The 17551-nt window shown below is 47.5% G+C and overlaps 1 protein-coding gene across 2 annotated transcripts in view; it reads left to right on the top strand.

Moving 5' to 3' along the window:
• Slco3a1 (solute carrier organic anion transporter family member 3A1) overlaps window positions 1-17551 on the top strand; it is a 281466-nt gene that overhangs the window by 228180 nt on the left and 35735 nt on the right. For both annotated transcript variants that reach the window (XM_038313702.2, XM_038313701.2), the window contains exons 5-7: window positions 4345-4509; window positions 10313-10511; window positions 12483-12621. In XM_038313702.2, the coding sequence (XP_038169630.1) occupies window positions 4345-4509; window positions 10313-10511; window positions 12483-12621 (503 nt within the window). The remainder of the gene's footprint in view (window positions 1-4344; window positions 4510-10312; window positions 10512-12482; window positions 12622-17551) is intronic.

Raw genomic sequence — 17551 nt, 5'->3', positions numbered from 1 at the left:
GGGCTGAACCTGTGGAAAGGGAGTCGGCTTTTGATGGCTGCAAGTTGTTGCGATAAAATTGTGCATGGGAGGCTGAATGTGGGAGGAAGAGAACAGAACTTGAGGAAGCCGTTGTTTTTGGAAGCCAGTCAGCTTGGCTACAGAGAGAAAAGGGTCAGGCAAATAAGGCGTCCCAGGCCTTCCCCCAGCCCAGTGATTCTTGAACTTAATCATTTTCATATCTAATTTAAGGAGAAGTTAGTCGTTAGGCCTTAAGGCAAGCAGGAAGGCTCCTGTCTTAACTAGGAGCCCTTCTTGCAGAGTGGAATGAACTCGAGAATAATTAAAAGCCTGAAGAAATACAGAAATGTTCTATTAACCGGAATTGCATCTTCATGGGGCCAGAGCCCTTCCTACCCTGAAACAGATCATGAAGAAGCTAATGAAGATTAAGGCCATGGTGAGGTCTGCAGAGATGTGGTAATTGACTCAAACCATCATTGCTAGTGTCATTTTGGAGCCAGATAAACTTTGCTGTGGGAGCCTCCTGGTGGTATGGTGGTCCAAGGGGAATGCAAAGTTCCTCATTCTTCTGGAGTCCCACTCGGCAGAGACTGCACTCCCCCTGAGGAAATAAAGCCTACAGCAAAAGCATGACGGAGATCCTAGATCTACCTGGATTGTCCCGAACCTGCCGCTTCACTGCTGGCAGGGCTTCCAGAACCTCTGTATCATCTGAAAGAGCACAGTGACTAAGTAACACATGTGCATCCAGGACGTAGGTTCATACTCACCCATTCCAGGGAGCCGCTGCGACCGCATGGTGTGATCTGCACTGCTCTCCCTACGGTGTGTGTGGCTATGACCCACCAGTCCCTGATTCTGGGTACAGACTAGCCTCATGCTTGGCACACCCTGTCTCAAGTTTACCTTGGCCCATCAACAGCGATTTACCAGTCTTGATACCCAAAGCACTTTTGTCCATAAAGAACAAATCACCCTCTGTTTATGCCCATTGTGTTCGTTTTCCATATTTGTTGAGTTCCAATTTAAACGCTGCCGAGTCAACAGTTCTCTGAGTGTTTGTACAATACTTTGAAACAATATGGATTTAACAAAGGAAAGTTTCTTAACATTTAAACACAGATTTTAAAAGCAAACACTCCTAGGCATTTATTTGAAATGATACTTCTGAAAAGTCAGATTGCCATAAATGTTTAAAGGCGTGTAAAGTATACACACAGCGTGCCCATAAAGACCAGAGAACTCTAAGCACAGTGTACGGGCATGAAGTCCAAGGACTTGGAGCTGTTTGTTTGCCGACTTGGTTCATACACTTCATAAAATTTTGACTTTAATTTTCTTTTTTCTTGCACATTTCGTTAACCCTAAAGCTGCCTTCCTAAAGCCTCAGAAACACAAGTAGAACAGCCAAGGCCATCGACTCTGGTTATTGACTATGTTCCTTCGGATGTGGGATTCAGAGCTCAGTCCATAGTAATCCCGGCTTCCACTCATCTGGTCCAGCATCATGCTGTAACTAAACCCTTAAATCCCCCCCCACACACACACACACCTCTGGAGAGTTTCACTTTGGAAACTTGATATCTTTCCCAGAGATGATAAATTTTAAGTTTTGTATATCTGCCAGTCCCTGGCCTATTGTTCTGTCATTTTGATGCATTGAGCTTGTCTGTTAACGTTATTAAAAACTTATGTGTCTCCTATTATTATTTTATTCTAATTAGATGGGCCATTTGGAGGTTTCGTCTCCTAGGAGATGCAATTGAGCCTGTGTAATTAGCTCTCTTCTTTAGGACAGCTGGCTCACTCGTCACCTTGGAGTGCAGGGTTGGGCTCTCAGCCCACCTATTTATTTTATATGGCCACAGGCACTTTTCTGGGCTTTTCTAATACTTAATCTGACTTCACACGAGTCTCTGTGTCTGATCTTTTTCCATGTGCACAAGGAGAAACAAGTAGACCCTGTCACTATGCCTCATTTTTCTTACTAATATGAGTATAACAAAAATAGAATTTTCCTTTTTTATGTGTGAGACAAGGTCTCATGAATCTCAGGCTGGCCCCAAACCCATTGTGTAGCTGAGAACCATCTTGATCCTCCTGCTTCAACCTCCCTGGGGCTGAGATTGCCAGCCTGTTTTGTGCAGCCCTAGAGATCAAACCCAAGGCTATGTGCACGCGAGGCAAGCCGCTCTACCTACCAAGCCACTTTTCCAACCAGCCCCAAGTCTAATCACAGCACAACACTTGGACAGTGTTTGCCGTAACCTACAACTCACCTCTATCCTTACTATTTATAGAGAATTATTTATGATTTAAATAAGACTTGTCTTCAAATTACTTGAAATCAGTTTGCTTGTCTTAAGCCCTAGCTCTTGATGAATCAGCTCTATTTGGTTAATTATTTTGTAAATACCACTGGCTTCCATCTGTGTACGTTCTACAGCCACAGACCTAACTAACTGCTGATTGAAATGCACGCCACGGACAACTGCATCTGTACTGAACAAGTACAGACTTTGTCGTTACCATGATCCCCTACACAATGTGCTCTAGCAGCTACTTGCATAGCTTCCGCCTTGTACTTGATGTTAGTGATTTAGAAAAGACTTGCGGTACATGAAAGAATGGGCATGAGTGACAGACCAGTAGTATACTGTTCTATATAATAGATTTGAGCGTGTGTAGATTTTGGTGTCCAGTACAGACACCAAAATAAATGTGTAGAGTCTGAGATGGTTCAGTTGGTAAAAGTGTTTGCCATGCAAGACTAAAGACCTAAGTTTGAATCCCCAGAGTCTATGTAAAAGCTGGATGAACAGCACAGATATCTAACTTCAGGGAAGTGGGAGGCGGAGACAGGAGAGTCCCCAGAAACTCTGCAGGCCTGCTAACCTGTGGTAGGAAGTCAAGAAGGAGATGACCATCTCAAAGAGAAAGGAAAGGCCCGACACCCAAGGATGACCTCCATATGCATGTTCTGGCATACGTGCATCTGCATTTACACACACACACACACACACACACACACACACACACACACACTAAATAAATAAAGGCATCAGTGCTGAAAAGATGGGGCTGACCTAGCATCATCCAGGATATATACAATAATCAAGGAGAGCTGGTTGAAGATCATGTGCCAAGAACTCTACTTACTAGGAACTTGAGTAACTGTACTTATTTTCAAAGTACAGAAACCATTCTCCAATTTCTAGGAGCACCGATAGAAGAGGAAGTTTTGGTGGCTTATGAGACTATACTGTTATGCAAATAGACCACAGTCAATAAGATGGAAGCATGTGACCTCCACGCCACTGTCAGGCCCTGTTGAGATGTAACGCAGTGCACAGCTCCAGAGTGTGCGTGCTGCAAGCCAACTCTCTGAGTCCCTGGGCACCTGCAGTGGTCTGGGAACCTCTTCCAGGTTAGGTTGGACGATGAGGAAAGCGTACCTGGGAGGCAGGGTATGAGCATGGTAAATGTTTAGAAGAAGAGCATTATGGTAGATGAAGAAGACCTAACATACAATGTGGATGCCACTCAGAGGGGCGCAAGGTCTGGGAATGGGGAGGAAAGGTCAAACATCCTGGGACTGTCCCAGCACCAAGAAATAGACCAAAACCTGGAGTACCAGACTGTAAATCATAGACTCCCTGCTGTGGCTCTCCCTTCTGTGAACATTTGAGCCGTAAAACCTTCAAGCTGATCTTATTAGTTACTATGTAGGGTATGATCAAATCAAGGCTGCTAGCTCAGACCCCCATAGATTGCACTGGCCCTTCAGGTAAGAGCTGACCGGGGGCTGGAAAGGAAGACTTGGTTTGGTTCATACCTCTTTTGTAAAGGATGAGAGCTTCACTTTCTTAACATTGATGACGTTAAACATATTCTCTGACTGCACATACAGAGTGTAGTTCTAAATGTTGCTCATATACTGGGCATGTTGACATATACCTAAATAATTTGATGTATAAAACTTATATATGTAACAGTTTTCATTTTGGGGAAAAAATTCCCAAACTGATTTCCTTTTTGAGTGGAGTGAGGGACAAAAAAATAAAAGAGCCCCTGAAGTTGTGGCATTGAAGAAACCAGATAGAGCAGCCTGTTTTAGTAGATGGGTTACTTTGTAGGATATTGGTGTGTTTTGAAGCCAGAGTTCTCAAAGTTACAAATGACTTACAGGATAAAGATTCTGGCCTGAGCCACACCCATGTGCCTTTGGATGTTGCTTAAAAAAACAGGCAAGAATGCATCAAGAAGGGGTCTCTAATGAGGTCTCAAGAGTAGGCACTCAATACTTGTGACCTTGACCTTGCTTTCTGTCCCTCCCCACAGTGATCCCCAAGGTTACCAAGCACCTGCTCTCAAACCCCGTGTTCACCTGTATCGTCCTGGCTGCCTGCATGGAGATTGCTGTGGTGGCCGGCTTCGCTGCCTTCCTGGGCAAGTACCTGGAACAGCAGTTCAACCTCACCACCTCCTCTGCCAACCAGCTGCTCGGTGAGTGGGTCTCTTTGCCCTCCGGTCATACCCAGATGCTCAGAGAATGCACTGAGATCCAGGAAATGTGCAGGGTTATACTAAGCCAAAAGTGGTTTGGTGTATTTGTGACCTTTCATTGCAAGGAACTTCAGAGTGAGATTTTTCATACTGGAGACAAATATTAAAAACATATTATAGGGTCTGTGAGATGACTTAGCCGGAAAAGCATTTGTTGCTCAAAGCTGGTGACCCAAGTTCAATACCCAGAACCCACAATAGGAGGAGAGAATCAAATGGGTACCATGACACACTCAGGCATAAATAATAATAATAATAATAATATAAATTTAAAAATTAAACCATATTATAAGAAAGAACAATAGAAGGTATATGTAGGAAGCATTAGGAGAGGCCAGTAAGTCACTTGATTGATGTGAACAGGAGATTTTGAAGCACATATGAAGAAAGCAATCAAAGTCCATCTTTGGAATTTAAGGAATGATCTCAGCACCATACAACCCACAGCAGGGACTTTACCCATTGAACTATTTCTACAGCCCCAGGAGTTGTTTTTCTCCGAAGATTTATTGCTTTATTTTAAGTATGCGTGCTTTGCCTGAACGGGTGTGTGTGTGCACCATGTGCATTCCAGGTGCCTGCAGGTCAGAAGAAGGTGTGGGATCCCTTTGAGCTAGAGTGATAGGTGGCTGTGAGCATCAAACCCAGCCAGTCTAGCCAATAGGTAAAGGTGCAGAGGCTTAAAAAAATAGCTCAGAGGTTAAGAGCGAGTACCTGGGTTAAAGTCCCGTCACCCATATGGTAGCTTACAACTGCTAATGAATCCAGTGTCAGGGGATTCTGAGCTCTCTTCTGGACTATGGGCATCAGGCATAGACATGGTACACAAATATACATGCAGGCAAGATACCCATATACATAAAATAAAGTAAATTTTTAAAGTGGAGAACCACAGATGTACCTCACTTCAGCCTCTAGCCTTTGCATACCCATGTACACCTGTGCATACACACACACATGCATGTACACACACACACACACACGAGAGGGGGGGAGAGGGAGAGAGAGAGAGAGATTCCTCCTGTTGCTTCACAAAATGGCCAATAAAAGCAAAGATTCTGGCTGGGATGATGGGGGAAATGCACATTGAAACCTCAAGGAGGTGCTATGACACACCAACCAGATGATAGCCACACCAACCAGATGAGGGTTGGGGAGGACAAGGAGGAACTGGAACCCACACTATGATGGGAATGCACGACAGAACCTCTGCTTCGGGCAGTTTTTACACCCTCCATTAAAGCTCAGCATATGCCTGAGCTGTGATCCATCAGTTCTGTTTCTGGGCACTTATCCAACAGAATGGAGTGTTTAGGTCCGCTCATTTACATATGCATATATAACAACGTTCGGAGCAGTTTTGTGCATAATTCTCTCAAACTGGAACCAACCCAAATGTCTGTCTACAGCAGAATGGGTAAATAAACTATAGACTGTTCATTCTATACCACACAGCTTGGGAAAGGGCGAACTCTCACGCAGGCGTCCATGTAAATGGGTCTGAGTTTAAATTTGTCACACACAAAGAGAATTTATTTATGGGACTTAAAAAAAAGAATCTTCAAATTAAGATAAAAAGTGAGAGCCACAGTTGTCCTTGAGGCTTATAACTGGGCGGAGGTACCCAGGAGCCCCCTAGGCAGCTGCACGCGTGTGCGTGCATGCGTGCACATGTGAATTGTGCATGTGAATACAGGTACACATTCACACATATGCATGTGAAGGCCAGAGATCCACAGCAGGTGTCCTCTTCAGTCCCTCCGCACCTTAGTTTTCCATGCAAAGTCTCTCACTGGCTGAACCTGCTGGCTAGCGTGATGCCGGGCTCCACGTGTCTCCCTACAGCCCAGCACTGGGGTTCCAAGTGTGCACCCCTACTCCTGGCTTTTATGAAAGTGCTGAGGATCAAGCACTCCCAAGCCCCAGACATCTGGAATTGTTCTAAGCTTGACCTGAATGCTGGTTGTGGGGGGCGTTTGCATGTTGGAAAGTTCACTGGCATGGTCTTGTGTGTTTCACATCTCAAATGAAAAAGAAATTTGAACCCTGACAATCATGACAACATGCCATAGTTTTTTTCCTCCCTGAAAACTGAAAAGGAATACAAGCTTTTGTGTTTGTTTTGGTGGTGCTGGTGGTGGTAGTGATGGTGGTGGTGGTGGTGGTGGTGGTGCTGGTGGTGGTGGTGCTGGTGGTGGTGGCGGCGGTGGTGGTGCTGCTGGTGGTGGTGGTGCTGGTGGTGGTTTTTGTTTTTTGGGTTTTTTTTTTCTCCTCTCTTTTCACCAGTCATTCTTGCCACCCACCCTTTGGTCAGAGTATGAGCAAAATGCAGTCAGCTTTTTAATACCTGCAGGATGGAGGAGAAAAACCACCTCTCCTTATAGTGGAAGCTGTAGTGTTTGTTGTCTCTAGGATCTGGGGTTTGGCCCTGCAGCACCCCAGAGGTTATCTCCCACCTCCTGGTTTCTCTGCTGCTACGTCTTCCATCTTGATTGTGTTTGTACCGTTGCATCTTCAGGGCCAGGTCCTATTTTGGAACAAATGCCTAAGCTTTCTATCGACACACAAATCAATAGTCTCCGGGGCAGAAGGTCAGAAAAACAATTCTGCTACCTAATATCTGTTTGTTTCCCAATGGTTCCTTCTTGTTAGAGTGCTTAACAAGGTGGGAAGAAAGGGGGTGGGGTCTCTTCGTAGTCTCCAGGCAGACAGCCAGCATCTCCTGTCTCTATGTCTAGCCAATGGCATAGATCCAATCAGTGTGTACTGGAGACAGCCCACTGCAGGAGGGGCGGGCAGGGTGTGCTAGGGGAGGCTTATGTAGGGAGACGCTCTCAGAATAGCTCCTGTGCTCCTGGAAGATAGCGTGTGTGTGCAGTACTATGCAGGAAAGACTCTGGGCCACCCACAAAGTCATCAGCAAATGGGTCAGAGTTCAGAGAAGAGCAGTGTAGACAAGCAAGGGGCCGATGACATTGATGTATGAGTATAGATTAAAAGGGCTCAATCTACATAAGTTAATCTAATGAGGATGAAGTTTTGGTCCTGTGAAGTTCTGGCAATGGCCAGGGGTGTTAACGACATGTACACACATCATGGAGGAAGGGAAAGGGAAGCTAATAGTGACTGGGAGAAGAGGTGCTGAAATCCTGTTGTTGCCATGGTTACCATCATCACCAGGTGACACCCCCACTGTCTCAACTAGAAAATGAAACAAAGCCCAAGATGCTCTCCGGGAGTAGGCATGTTGTCACCAAGGCTTATCCACACAGATCCAATCTGCTCACAGATTCTCTCTTTCTCAAAGGGATGTCTGAATGCTGTCGAGTGCAGGGTGCTCTATTAGACACTGGAATTCAGGCTGGACTGAATGGGACCTAGAGGGTACCCTTCCTCCTGTAAACTCCATGCTGATGGAAAAGGAGAGCAGGACACAGGATGGGCAAAAAATAAACACAGCAGTTTTAGATGGCGGGGAGAGCCATGGCAGCAGGAATTCTGCCTAGGGAAAACAGGAGACTGTTACTGAACCAAGAGCTCCCCGATGCCAGCTAAACCAGATGGATGGCTTACCATGGATATAGTCTGTTTCTTCCTCCAAAATGCACAGTTACAGGTGGGCCACCACCTGCCCAGCTTTAACCTGGCTTCTGAGATCCCCCCTCTGGGATCTCCCTGGTACCACAGGTGTTTTATCCACTGAGCCATGTTCCCTGCCCCAGATTCCCAGATGGTCGTAAGTCCCGTTGCTTGTCACCAGAGGAGCAAGGGCTGATGTAGCTTCTCAGAAGAGGGGGAGACCATTCCAGGGAAGATGGACAGGTGTGCCCTAGGAATAGAACCAATGTGTATGCAAAGACTGCGGCACCCTGGGCACCTAGACATTTCCAGGGAGAAGTAGAAAGAGTGGGTGTGGTTAGAGTGGCCAGTGGCCTGGGCTGGGGATGGAGGCTCACAGGACAAGGTGTGGAAACTAAGCTCAGATGTCAGAGGCAGCCAGTTAACGCACAGGTCCGTGTCTGTTTCAAGCATGGCCAGGACAGGGCCTTGGCAAGCTAAGCCTTCGCAATTTTATTTTTTACCGTAATATGGAAAATTAATTTGCATTCCCTAAGCACGTACCAGCTGGTTGATGTAGTCGATTGACCTGAGGGTCGGTTGATTGGCAGGGAGGAGACAGCCTAGACTGGAAAATTGGCCATGCATAATCTACACGGTAGATAAATGACACTCAGTAATTTAAAGACGAGTCACAGATGAAATGAATCAGAAGAGAGCCCCAGCAAGGAGGAGATTGGGACAGCAGGGTCCTTTGGTTCTCCGACAGGACACTGGTCTCTGAGAGTCTTGGGGAACAGGTTTCGGGCGTGCTGCCTATGAGCTAGCTCTGTGTAGAAGAGAGAGAAGCTGCGTATACTCACTAATTATTAACCAAGTACTGCCAAACATGATGTGATGTGTTTGACACCGCTTCCTGGGGCGTGGCAGAACTGGCTAAATGGCATTCTCCCACAGACATGTGAGCCCTGCAGCCTTTGGCTTAAACAGCCTGGGAGCCTATGAACTGTCCTTGCTTCATTAGAAGAGGAAGAGAAAATTCTCAGAGTGTGGGTGTGTGTGTCTGTGTTCACATGTATAAGTTTGTATAAGTCTGAGAGTGTGTGCGTGTGTATACTGAATCCGTGTGTGTTTACATGGCTAAGTGTGTATCTGTGTATGGGAATGTGTGTGTAGGCATGAAGTTGATGCCAATGTCCTCATTTACTCCCCCACTTAATCTTTTGAGGTGGAGTCTCTTGCTGAGCTTGGCGCTTTGCCAATTTCCACCAGTCTACCTTAATGGCTTGTCTTCAGGCTCTTATCTCTGTCTCCTGTATATTGAGGCCACCAGGCCTGCTTGGCCGTTCTGTGCCTTCTAGGGATCAGAGCTCCAGTCTTCATGCTTGCATGAAAGTCACTTTGTCTACTAAACCATCTCCCCCTCCCCAAACACTCAGGTAATCATAAGTCCCCTTTCAGGGTCACCGCAGATATGCCCGGAGATGCTCATGCGGCATGGTGACTAAGGATCTGAGTTCCATGCTCAGAACTCAAATACAGTGAGAAACATAAAAGCCAAAGCAAGAGATGGCATCTCAAAAGCAGGTGCCTGAGAAATGACACCCAAGGTTATTCTCTGGCTTCTACATGATAGAGGTGCATATGTGTACATGCATACAAACACATACATGCATGATTCACAGAAGAGTTGAACTTCGTAGGATATGCCTTTAATCCCATTACTTGAGTAGCTGAGGTAAAAAGATTGCCAAGTGTTTGAAGCTAGTCTGGTCTACAGAATACCACCAAACATAGATGATGGATGGATAGATAGATAGATAGATAGATAGATAGATAGATAGATAGATAGATAGATAGATACAGATATTAATACAAAGACCATACCATTGCTCCCCCAAATCTCCTGGATTTCACATCTGGGTCCCTAGCTTTCCAGATTCAACTCATGTTTGGACCCACGTACCTCCTTTTGGATGGCACTAGGCATGGTGTGCCAGCGGTGTGTGCTTTGGCTCACAATGACTGCCTTTTTCCGAATTTGTCTCCCCTTGTTTTCTGGGAGTTCTCTGAGGACAGAAATAAGGCCCATCATGAAGACACTGGGGTCACATGAAGTCACAGGGCCCTTGCCACCTTCCAGCCCCTCTTCTGCTACTCACACCTCACTGTTCTGCTTCTACAGGGATGACGGCCATCCCCTGTGCCTGCCTGGGCATCTTCCTGGGTGGCCTCTTGGTGAAGAAGCTGAGCCTGTCTGCTCTGGGGGCCATTCGGATGGCCATGCTGGTCAACCTAGTGTCCACGGCCTGCTATGTCTCCTTCCTCTTCCTGGGCTGTGACACAGGCCCTGTGGCTGGGGTCACTGTTCCCTATGGAAACAAGTAAGTATCTAAACTCTTAGCTTGACCCTGTCCATGGGCACTAGGGGCACTAGGGACACCTTCACTGTTACTGTGGTTTATAAAATGAGCTTAGCCCCACCCAGGGACATCAGGACTCTCTGACTCAGGCTAATAGAGCTAGTTTGGTTGCTAGTGATGCTGAGCGGAAAAGCCCAGGAGACCTTAATTTCTTCTTGTCGTTGGAAGACTTAGCCTGTCCTCTGAGAGGTGACCTTTTCTCCACCATGGCAAGGCAGCCCCAAGAGAAGGGCAGTTGCTCTTTCTGACATTTACTTCAGGAATGATGCAAAGATAGAAAATAACAATAAACCTTTTTCAAAATTCAGTTGAAAATAAAAGACAGAATCAATTTTAATAATTCCTACGTGAGTCAGAAGTTGACATCTGACTCACATAGTCATTTCTAAGTCTGGCCCTTGGTGAGCATGTTTAAGTGGTGGGGGAAGAAAGGGACAGAAAAAAAAAAAAAACAAGGAGGGAAGACAGGGCAGTCAGGGACCAGCCGGTTGCTATGGTGTCTCTTTCCTTACACCCTGGCTGTTATCCCAGGACTGTGGACCTAAGTCCCATAGCGATTGCTCTTCAAATAGATTATGGGCTTATATTATCTCTATGTCCAGTGTCTCCTTTCCTTCTGGGACTCAGAGACCACCCTGAGCTGTGGAGCCTAGGCCAGACAAGCTGTACGGTGGCTACCCTGCAGGTTACAGTCAGACTGTGGGGTCTACCCCAGACAAGCTACACTGTGGCTACCCTGCAGGATACACAGTCACACTCTTCCAGGCAGGCCACTGAGCTGCCATAAGGAGCCTGGAGACTGGGGAGAGCTGGGTCTCATCTGCCACCCTTTGGGACTAAGTAGGAAGAACAGGAAGAGGCAGCTTCTCCCAAACCCGGGTGCACTTCAGACAACCCCTCCCTCCCCAGTTCCTCTCACACACAGAGTCCCCTCCAGCTGGCAGTTTGCTCTGAACAGCAGCCCTCACTGTGGACGGCCCACGGTACAAGCGGTAAACTGCAGTGATTAGGACTGCACACACCGGGACACAGTATATTGACATGGTGCCAAATAAACAAAAAAATAAAAATAAAAAGCTCAAGGCCTGTGTTCACACTACCCAGCTCTAGCCCATTCTCCACACACAGACACTATAGACATCCAGACAGACGATTCAGTTGGTCCAGCATCAATTTCCCTTTCGGTGAAGCTTGTGGGGTTATACCAAGAACAAACAAAATACACAGAGTTCCTTCAACAGAACATGATGGAAGGAGCCAGGGGTCCCCATGTCACCTGTATTATCAGGAAGTACTCTGAGCCTTAAGGCAGAGTGGGAACATGGGGGTGCTGAAGTCACATCCTTCTTCTGGGACTGCAGACTGGGCTCCCCCCATGTCTCCCCAGTTTATGAGCTCTTGGTATCTGTGTCTTTGTAATGCACAGGTGAGTATAAAACACCCTAGCTCTCGTTGTGTTTCTTGGTATAGTGAACCTGTAGGAAGGTGGCTCTTGGAGCCACGCTGGGCATCCTATACGCAGGCGGGGGAGAAACAGGCGGGCGCGGGGACCTCCTGCAGGAGGAGTTGTGGGGTAGGGCGGCCATCTAGAATAGTGTCCTGGAGTGGACACTAAGCCCCAGCCGCCATCAGTTCATAGGGCACAAGGTTACAAATTACAAAAAAAAAAAAAAAAAAAAAAAAAACTTTTTTCCTCCTCACTTTGATAGAAGACGTAAAGGGGTTCAGCAGCGTGGGCTCTTGGCAGTGGCCCTGGACAGGCACTTGGCAGGTCAGCCAGGGCTAAGACAGGAAGAATGAAAAGGGGAAGGACAGGCAGACCAGGGCAGCATGCTGAGCAAGGGTACCACAAAGCCCATCACAGCAGAATGCCCTCAACAGTGCTAGTCCACCCCATTTTCTAACGAGTCCCCCTGAACTCTTCGTTTCCAGCTCAGCACGTGGCTCGGCCCTTGACCCCTACTCTCCGTGCAACAAGAACTGTGAATGCCAGACCGATTCCTTCACCCCAGTGTGTGGGGCCGACGGCATCACCTACCTGTCAGCCTGCTTCGCCGGCTGCAATAGCACGGTAATTGAAACCTTGGGCTCCGGGGGAGAGAGGGTAGGATCCAGGCAGCGCCAGCTGCTCACAGTCCAGAGTCTTTGGCTGTTTCTTTGCCCTGGTCTAACAAAGAAACCTCCATCGGGATAATAACAGGACAAGGCAGTTCCTCGGGCCTTTGCTAAGTCAAATGGGCTTCCAAAACACTTCCCAGAGCAACCAAAAGTAAAACTCAGAGGGAAACTATGTATATGAAGCTGGAAAATGGGGCTGGGCAGGAGGTACTCAGAATAGGTGGCAGGGGATAGAGCTGTGTGCAGTGGTGAGCTGCCCACCACAGAATTAATTCGAAATGGGGAAGATGGGAAAACCCTTACTGACTCGTGCGTGGCCTCTTTCCTTTGCCTCTTTCTTCCTGGTCCCTCTCTTCCCACCATGCCTTTCCTTTCCTTCCTCATTAACACACGTTTTTCATTTGGCCGCCAGCCCACCATCGTCCCACATTCTCTGTGTGAATGTCTGGTGCCAAGTGGCCTGCCATGCCGTCCTGTTGCTCCCGCCTCCCGTGTGCCCCTTCCACCTGTCCGTCGTATGCTCCATGCTGCCTTGCTCCAGTGTGGGCTGTCTGGGCTGTCTGTCTTCTCTTCTGGACCTATGCCATTGTCACCTCACTAGCCTTCCAGTGCTGCCACCTCCTATGTCCTCACGCTACCGCCAGAAGGATTCCTGGGACACTTCAGAAGCCCCTTCCACATGCTGCCCTCTGGGGCGCTGAGCCTGATTCACATGCATCTCCAGCTCACATCTCCAGCTGTCTCTCTGCCCTCTGGATCGGTGATTCTCAGTCTGTGGGTCATGACCCCTCGGGGAGGGGGGCAAAAGGCCCCTTCACAGGGGTCACCTAGGACCACTGGAAAACATAGATATTTACAATGAATAACAGTATCCGAATTACAGTTATGAAACAGCAACAAAATCATTTTATGGTTGGGTCACCACAGCATGAGGAACTGTATAAAGAGTCGCAGCATTGGGAAGGTTGAGAGCCACTGCTCTAGATGACTTTGCAGCCTTCTCCGGCTCCTGTTGGACAACTCCTATTCATCCCTCAATACCCTCTCCCAGTGCCTGCTACTCTGAAATGATCCCCTATTTCTCCCTTTGGAGCTCTTGCCTTTGAGTCTCCAGACGCCTGTTCCTTCCTGAGTGTGTTTGTTTCTTTTGCTGTAGCAAGCTGCTAGAAAGCGTCTGTCTGACTTTGATCTTTGGCTCTCTTGAACTAGGGACACCGTTGCTCCAAGAGTACTTGATAATTTCTCAGACAATGTGCAGATGGGAAGGGAGAGACACTTGCCAGGGGGGGCTGCTTTCAGGGAACTAATTCGAGTCATCTCTTTCCTCCCTGCCTTGCCTCCTGCATCTTAAAGAGCAGCAGTTCCCTGAAAGAGGGGGGAAAAAGAATCATTTGTTTTCATTTCCAAAGATTTCATTTTTTGCATGCTTTTAGGATTTAGATTCCTGGCCAGTCATTAACATATTTCCTATAAAGAAAATAAATCGCTGCGGATTGGGGGCGGGGAGGACCCAGTTTTATAAACTAGATGAAAAAGCAATTTCTTTATGTGAGTAGAAGGAAATATTAAAAGGGGGTTGGGACCTGGAGAGTGGTTCAAATAAAAGCACAAGTTATTATTTCTCCTAAGAACAACTTCATTGACATTTTAATATCCAGAATCTGTTAGCGGCTTCAGCCATTGTCTGTGGTGAACCCTTGAGTGACTCTGAGTAGCCTTTGTCCTGAGACCCAGCAGGCCTTTATCCTGGGAGAGGGGGGGGCACATTGGCCCAAACCTGAAGAGGTTTGTTGAGTAGCGTTGTGTTCAAGCCACGTGTTCACTTGTGACCACTGAAGCTGAATAGCTGGGACAGGTCATTCCAGGACAGCAGGCTCAGGCTAAGCTTGGGACGTGACCCTCATTCCCCAGACACCTGCTCTCCACTCCGTGACTCCGAGCCTCACCTTGCCTGCTGGAGTGGCCATGGCGTTCCGCTTCTTGCCCACTGAAGAAGGCCTCTGGTTGGCCCTGGTTTCAGAGACAGAGTCTGTTCACCCTGAATGGGGTCATTGTAGTCGCTGAACCTTAAAAACAAGCCACTGGTGAGCTTGAGGGAACTGCAGGCTGAGAGCCTGGCTCAGGCCAGGTGCTGGGTTTCCCCTGCTCCACTTGTGGCTTGTGGCAAGGTGGCCTCTAAGTCACGAGGATTCTCCGGACGACATCCAAAAATGAGCAAAACATCTCTGAGGCAGTATTCTGAAGAAACGCCAAACGAGGGCTTATGTTCCTGGTGTTCCCCCCTTCTCTCCTCCTTCTCTCCTTTTAACTCCCTTTCCTTCTGGTCTCCAGGCACATAGGACTACTCTTCCCCACGTGAAGGGCCTCTCTTGCCTCTCCAATCTTCCATGGTTTCTTTCCCTGTCTCTAGAGACAGGCTGTCTCAGTACGGGCTCAGCCCTTCCCTGTAAATTCCCTGGGCTCTCCTGGCCTGTCTGTATCTCTGCCTGTATGTGGTACTATGTATGACTATTCCAGCCAAACATGTGTTAGCTCACCAGGATCATACAGTAGAATGTGGCGGGGATTCTGGAACCCTCCAAGCCAAGCCCAGAATCTTTCTCTGTACTCAGCCACTCATTCTCAGGGCGCTGACCTTGTTCTTACACGAAACAGCATCTTCGTGCTCACTGCTCATACTCAATACATTTAGCCTTCACATCTGCCCTGGCTGCCACTCCAGCCTCATCCTCCCTTCTCTTCCTGTCTCCTAAGCAGCCACTTGTTAAATGATGCTCTACTGACAGACAGGCTCTTCTTTGCCCCTGGACCTTTGCCCATGTCATTCATGCTATATAGACTAGTCCCCCCTGTGTGTGTTGGTCCTGTCTTGCCTACCCACCAGGGCTCTGGCTCTCTTTGTACTTCCCCTGCTCCTACAACACTGTCTCCTACCTCAACACTGCTTCCAGACAATGTGTGTGTCCACCACACCTGTTCTCACCTGGCAAGATTTAAAGGTCAACGGTGCCGATGGCTCATTGACTTCAGCATCACAGTCTCTCACCAGGCTTTAGGGATGGGGCTCTGTTGTATACCTTTGCCCCCCCCCCCACAGTGTCAGAACTCGGGACAAAGACTCAGACTTCCTAAGTGTCCCTTGGCGTTCCCATGCAACCTCCAACAGGTGACTCCAGTGGGTAGCACTCTTGAGCAGTAGCTGGCAAGTAGGTAGACAGGATGGTTCTAATTTCAAGCTGCACCCTTTGTCCTTATAATATTTATATTATCAGGAACCATGAAAAGTCTACCCCAGACCTGCATTAGATGCAAACAAGCCAACCAATCAGATCATTGAGATGCTAATTTAACCCAGTCAGAATCAACTGTTCCTATCTTTACTTTCTTTACAGTCTTGGTTGGGTTTTTTTGTTCGTTTTTGATTTTCTTCTTTCATCAAGCGATAGCAGTGGAACTTTCTAACCTGCATTTGCTGTTTCGTTTCTAAATCTTGTCATTGCCTGTGGTGTGGAGAGATGGCAGAAAGACAGAGTTCATTTTATCAGCCTCCTTTGGTGTGAATATATTGCACAGACTGTTTGCAGACCTTTCACTTTCAAAAGTAATTATTCAGCAGAAAGCATGTTTGCACGCCGGAAGTTTTGGCCATCTGATGGCCTGTATAATTGACTGGAGGGGAAAACAGCTTATATTAGCCACCAATAGGTTAAAAGTCAATACAAGCCCAACACAGCAGTTTGTAGGGTGTAAATGACAGATGGCCGATCTACCCCCATCCAGGTCACAGAATATCTACTGAGTGAATAGGTCCTGAGCAAGGAGAAGGATTCCACCCAAGGAGCATGCTGGGATCTTGTGATTCCACCTCTCAGTCCTCAATCCAGCCACATCAAAGAATCCCTGGGGACTTTTCCAACAGAGGGTCTGAGCTCAGAGAGTCTTCCTGCCTTGTTTTTGGCATGTGATTTTTTTTTAAGCCTCTCAAGTGTTCTTAATTTGCGATCAGGGTTGGAAGCCACTGTGGTAATAGACAGTTTCTCCACCTTCGCCTTGCTGATACTTTGAGTTAGACAATTCTTTCTCCCAAGGAGCTGTCCTATAAACCACATCAAGGATGCTTAGACACATCCTTGACTTCATCCACAAGCCTTCAAGTTTATCTGGCCACCATAGATGTCGTGAGACGTGGCCGCGTGTCCCTGAGGACACTGCACCCCTAGAAGAGGTGAGGTGTGTGCTGGGATCTCCAGCCCTGAGCTGTTGCGCTCTCTTCCGCACGTGCCAGATGGAGTGCTGGAAGTGCCCTGTCAGCGTGTGCAGCCCATGCAGCTGGTGCATGCTAATTAGGCTCGCACACCCTCAGGACGCATTTCTGGTGGGCTAGGCAGGATTAAACTACGCATTTAGCTTGGAGGTTTTGTATGTGGATCTAGATTTGGGCCTCTGTTGGAAAGCTGGAAGGTAGGCAACGGGTGTTTTGCAGCCATGAAAGGCAGCGGGGATGTTAGCTGCAGCTAAAAGCTGGCTTGTCCTTCCCTGTTCTCTGCGTAGTCACCATCCTCACCAACAGCCAATCTCCTGCCTCAGCCACTGTTTCTTCTGTGTATATTTTCTTGTCTGATCCAAAGACTTGAGTTTGTGAACATCTCTCCCATAGCATGGTCTAGCTCCCCATCATAAGGACCTTGGGGACACTCAAATAAAGCCCCGCTAGAGTTTTAACAGCTGTGACGCCACATCTCAGGCCCTGTGCTAGGCGCCACAGATGCAGAGATGAATCGGGTTCAGGGCCTGTGCTTCCTGTAAAATGCACTATGGTGTTTTCTAGAAGCTTGTACAAGAAAGTAACAAAAAAAAAAAAACAATATTCAGTCCAGCTTTAT

The sequence above is a fragment of the Arvicola amphibius genome, chromosome 12, assembly GCF_903992535.2.
Source record: "Arvicola amphibius chromosome 12, mArvAmp1.2, whole genome shotgun sequence".
NCBI lineage: Eukaryota > Metazoa > Chordata > Mammalia > Rodentia > Cricetidae > Arvicola > Arvicola amphibius.
This window is presented reverse-complemented; position numbering and strand designations above follow the sequence as displayed.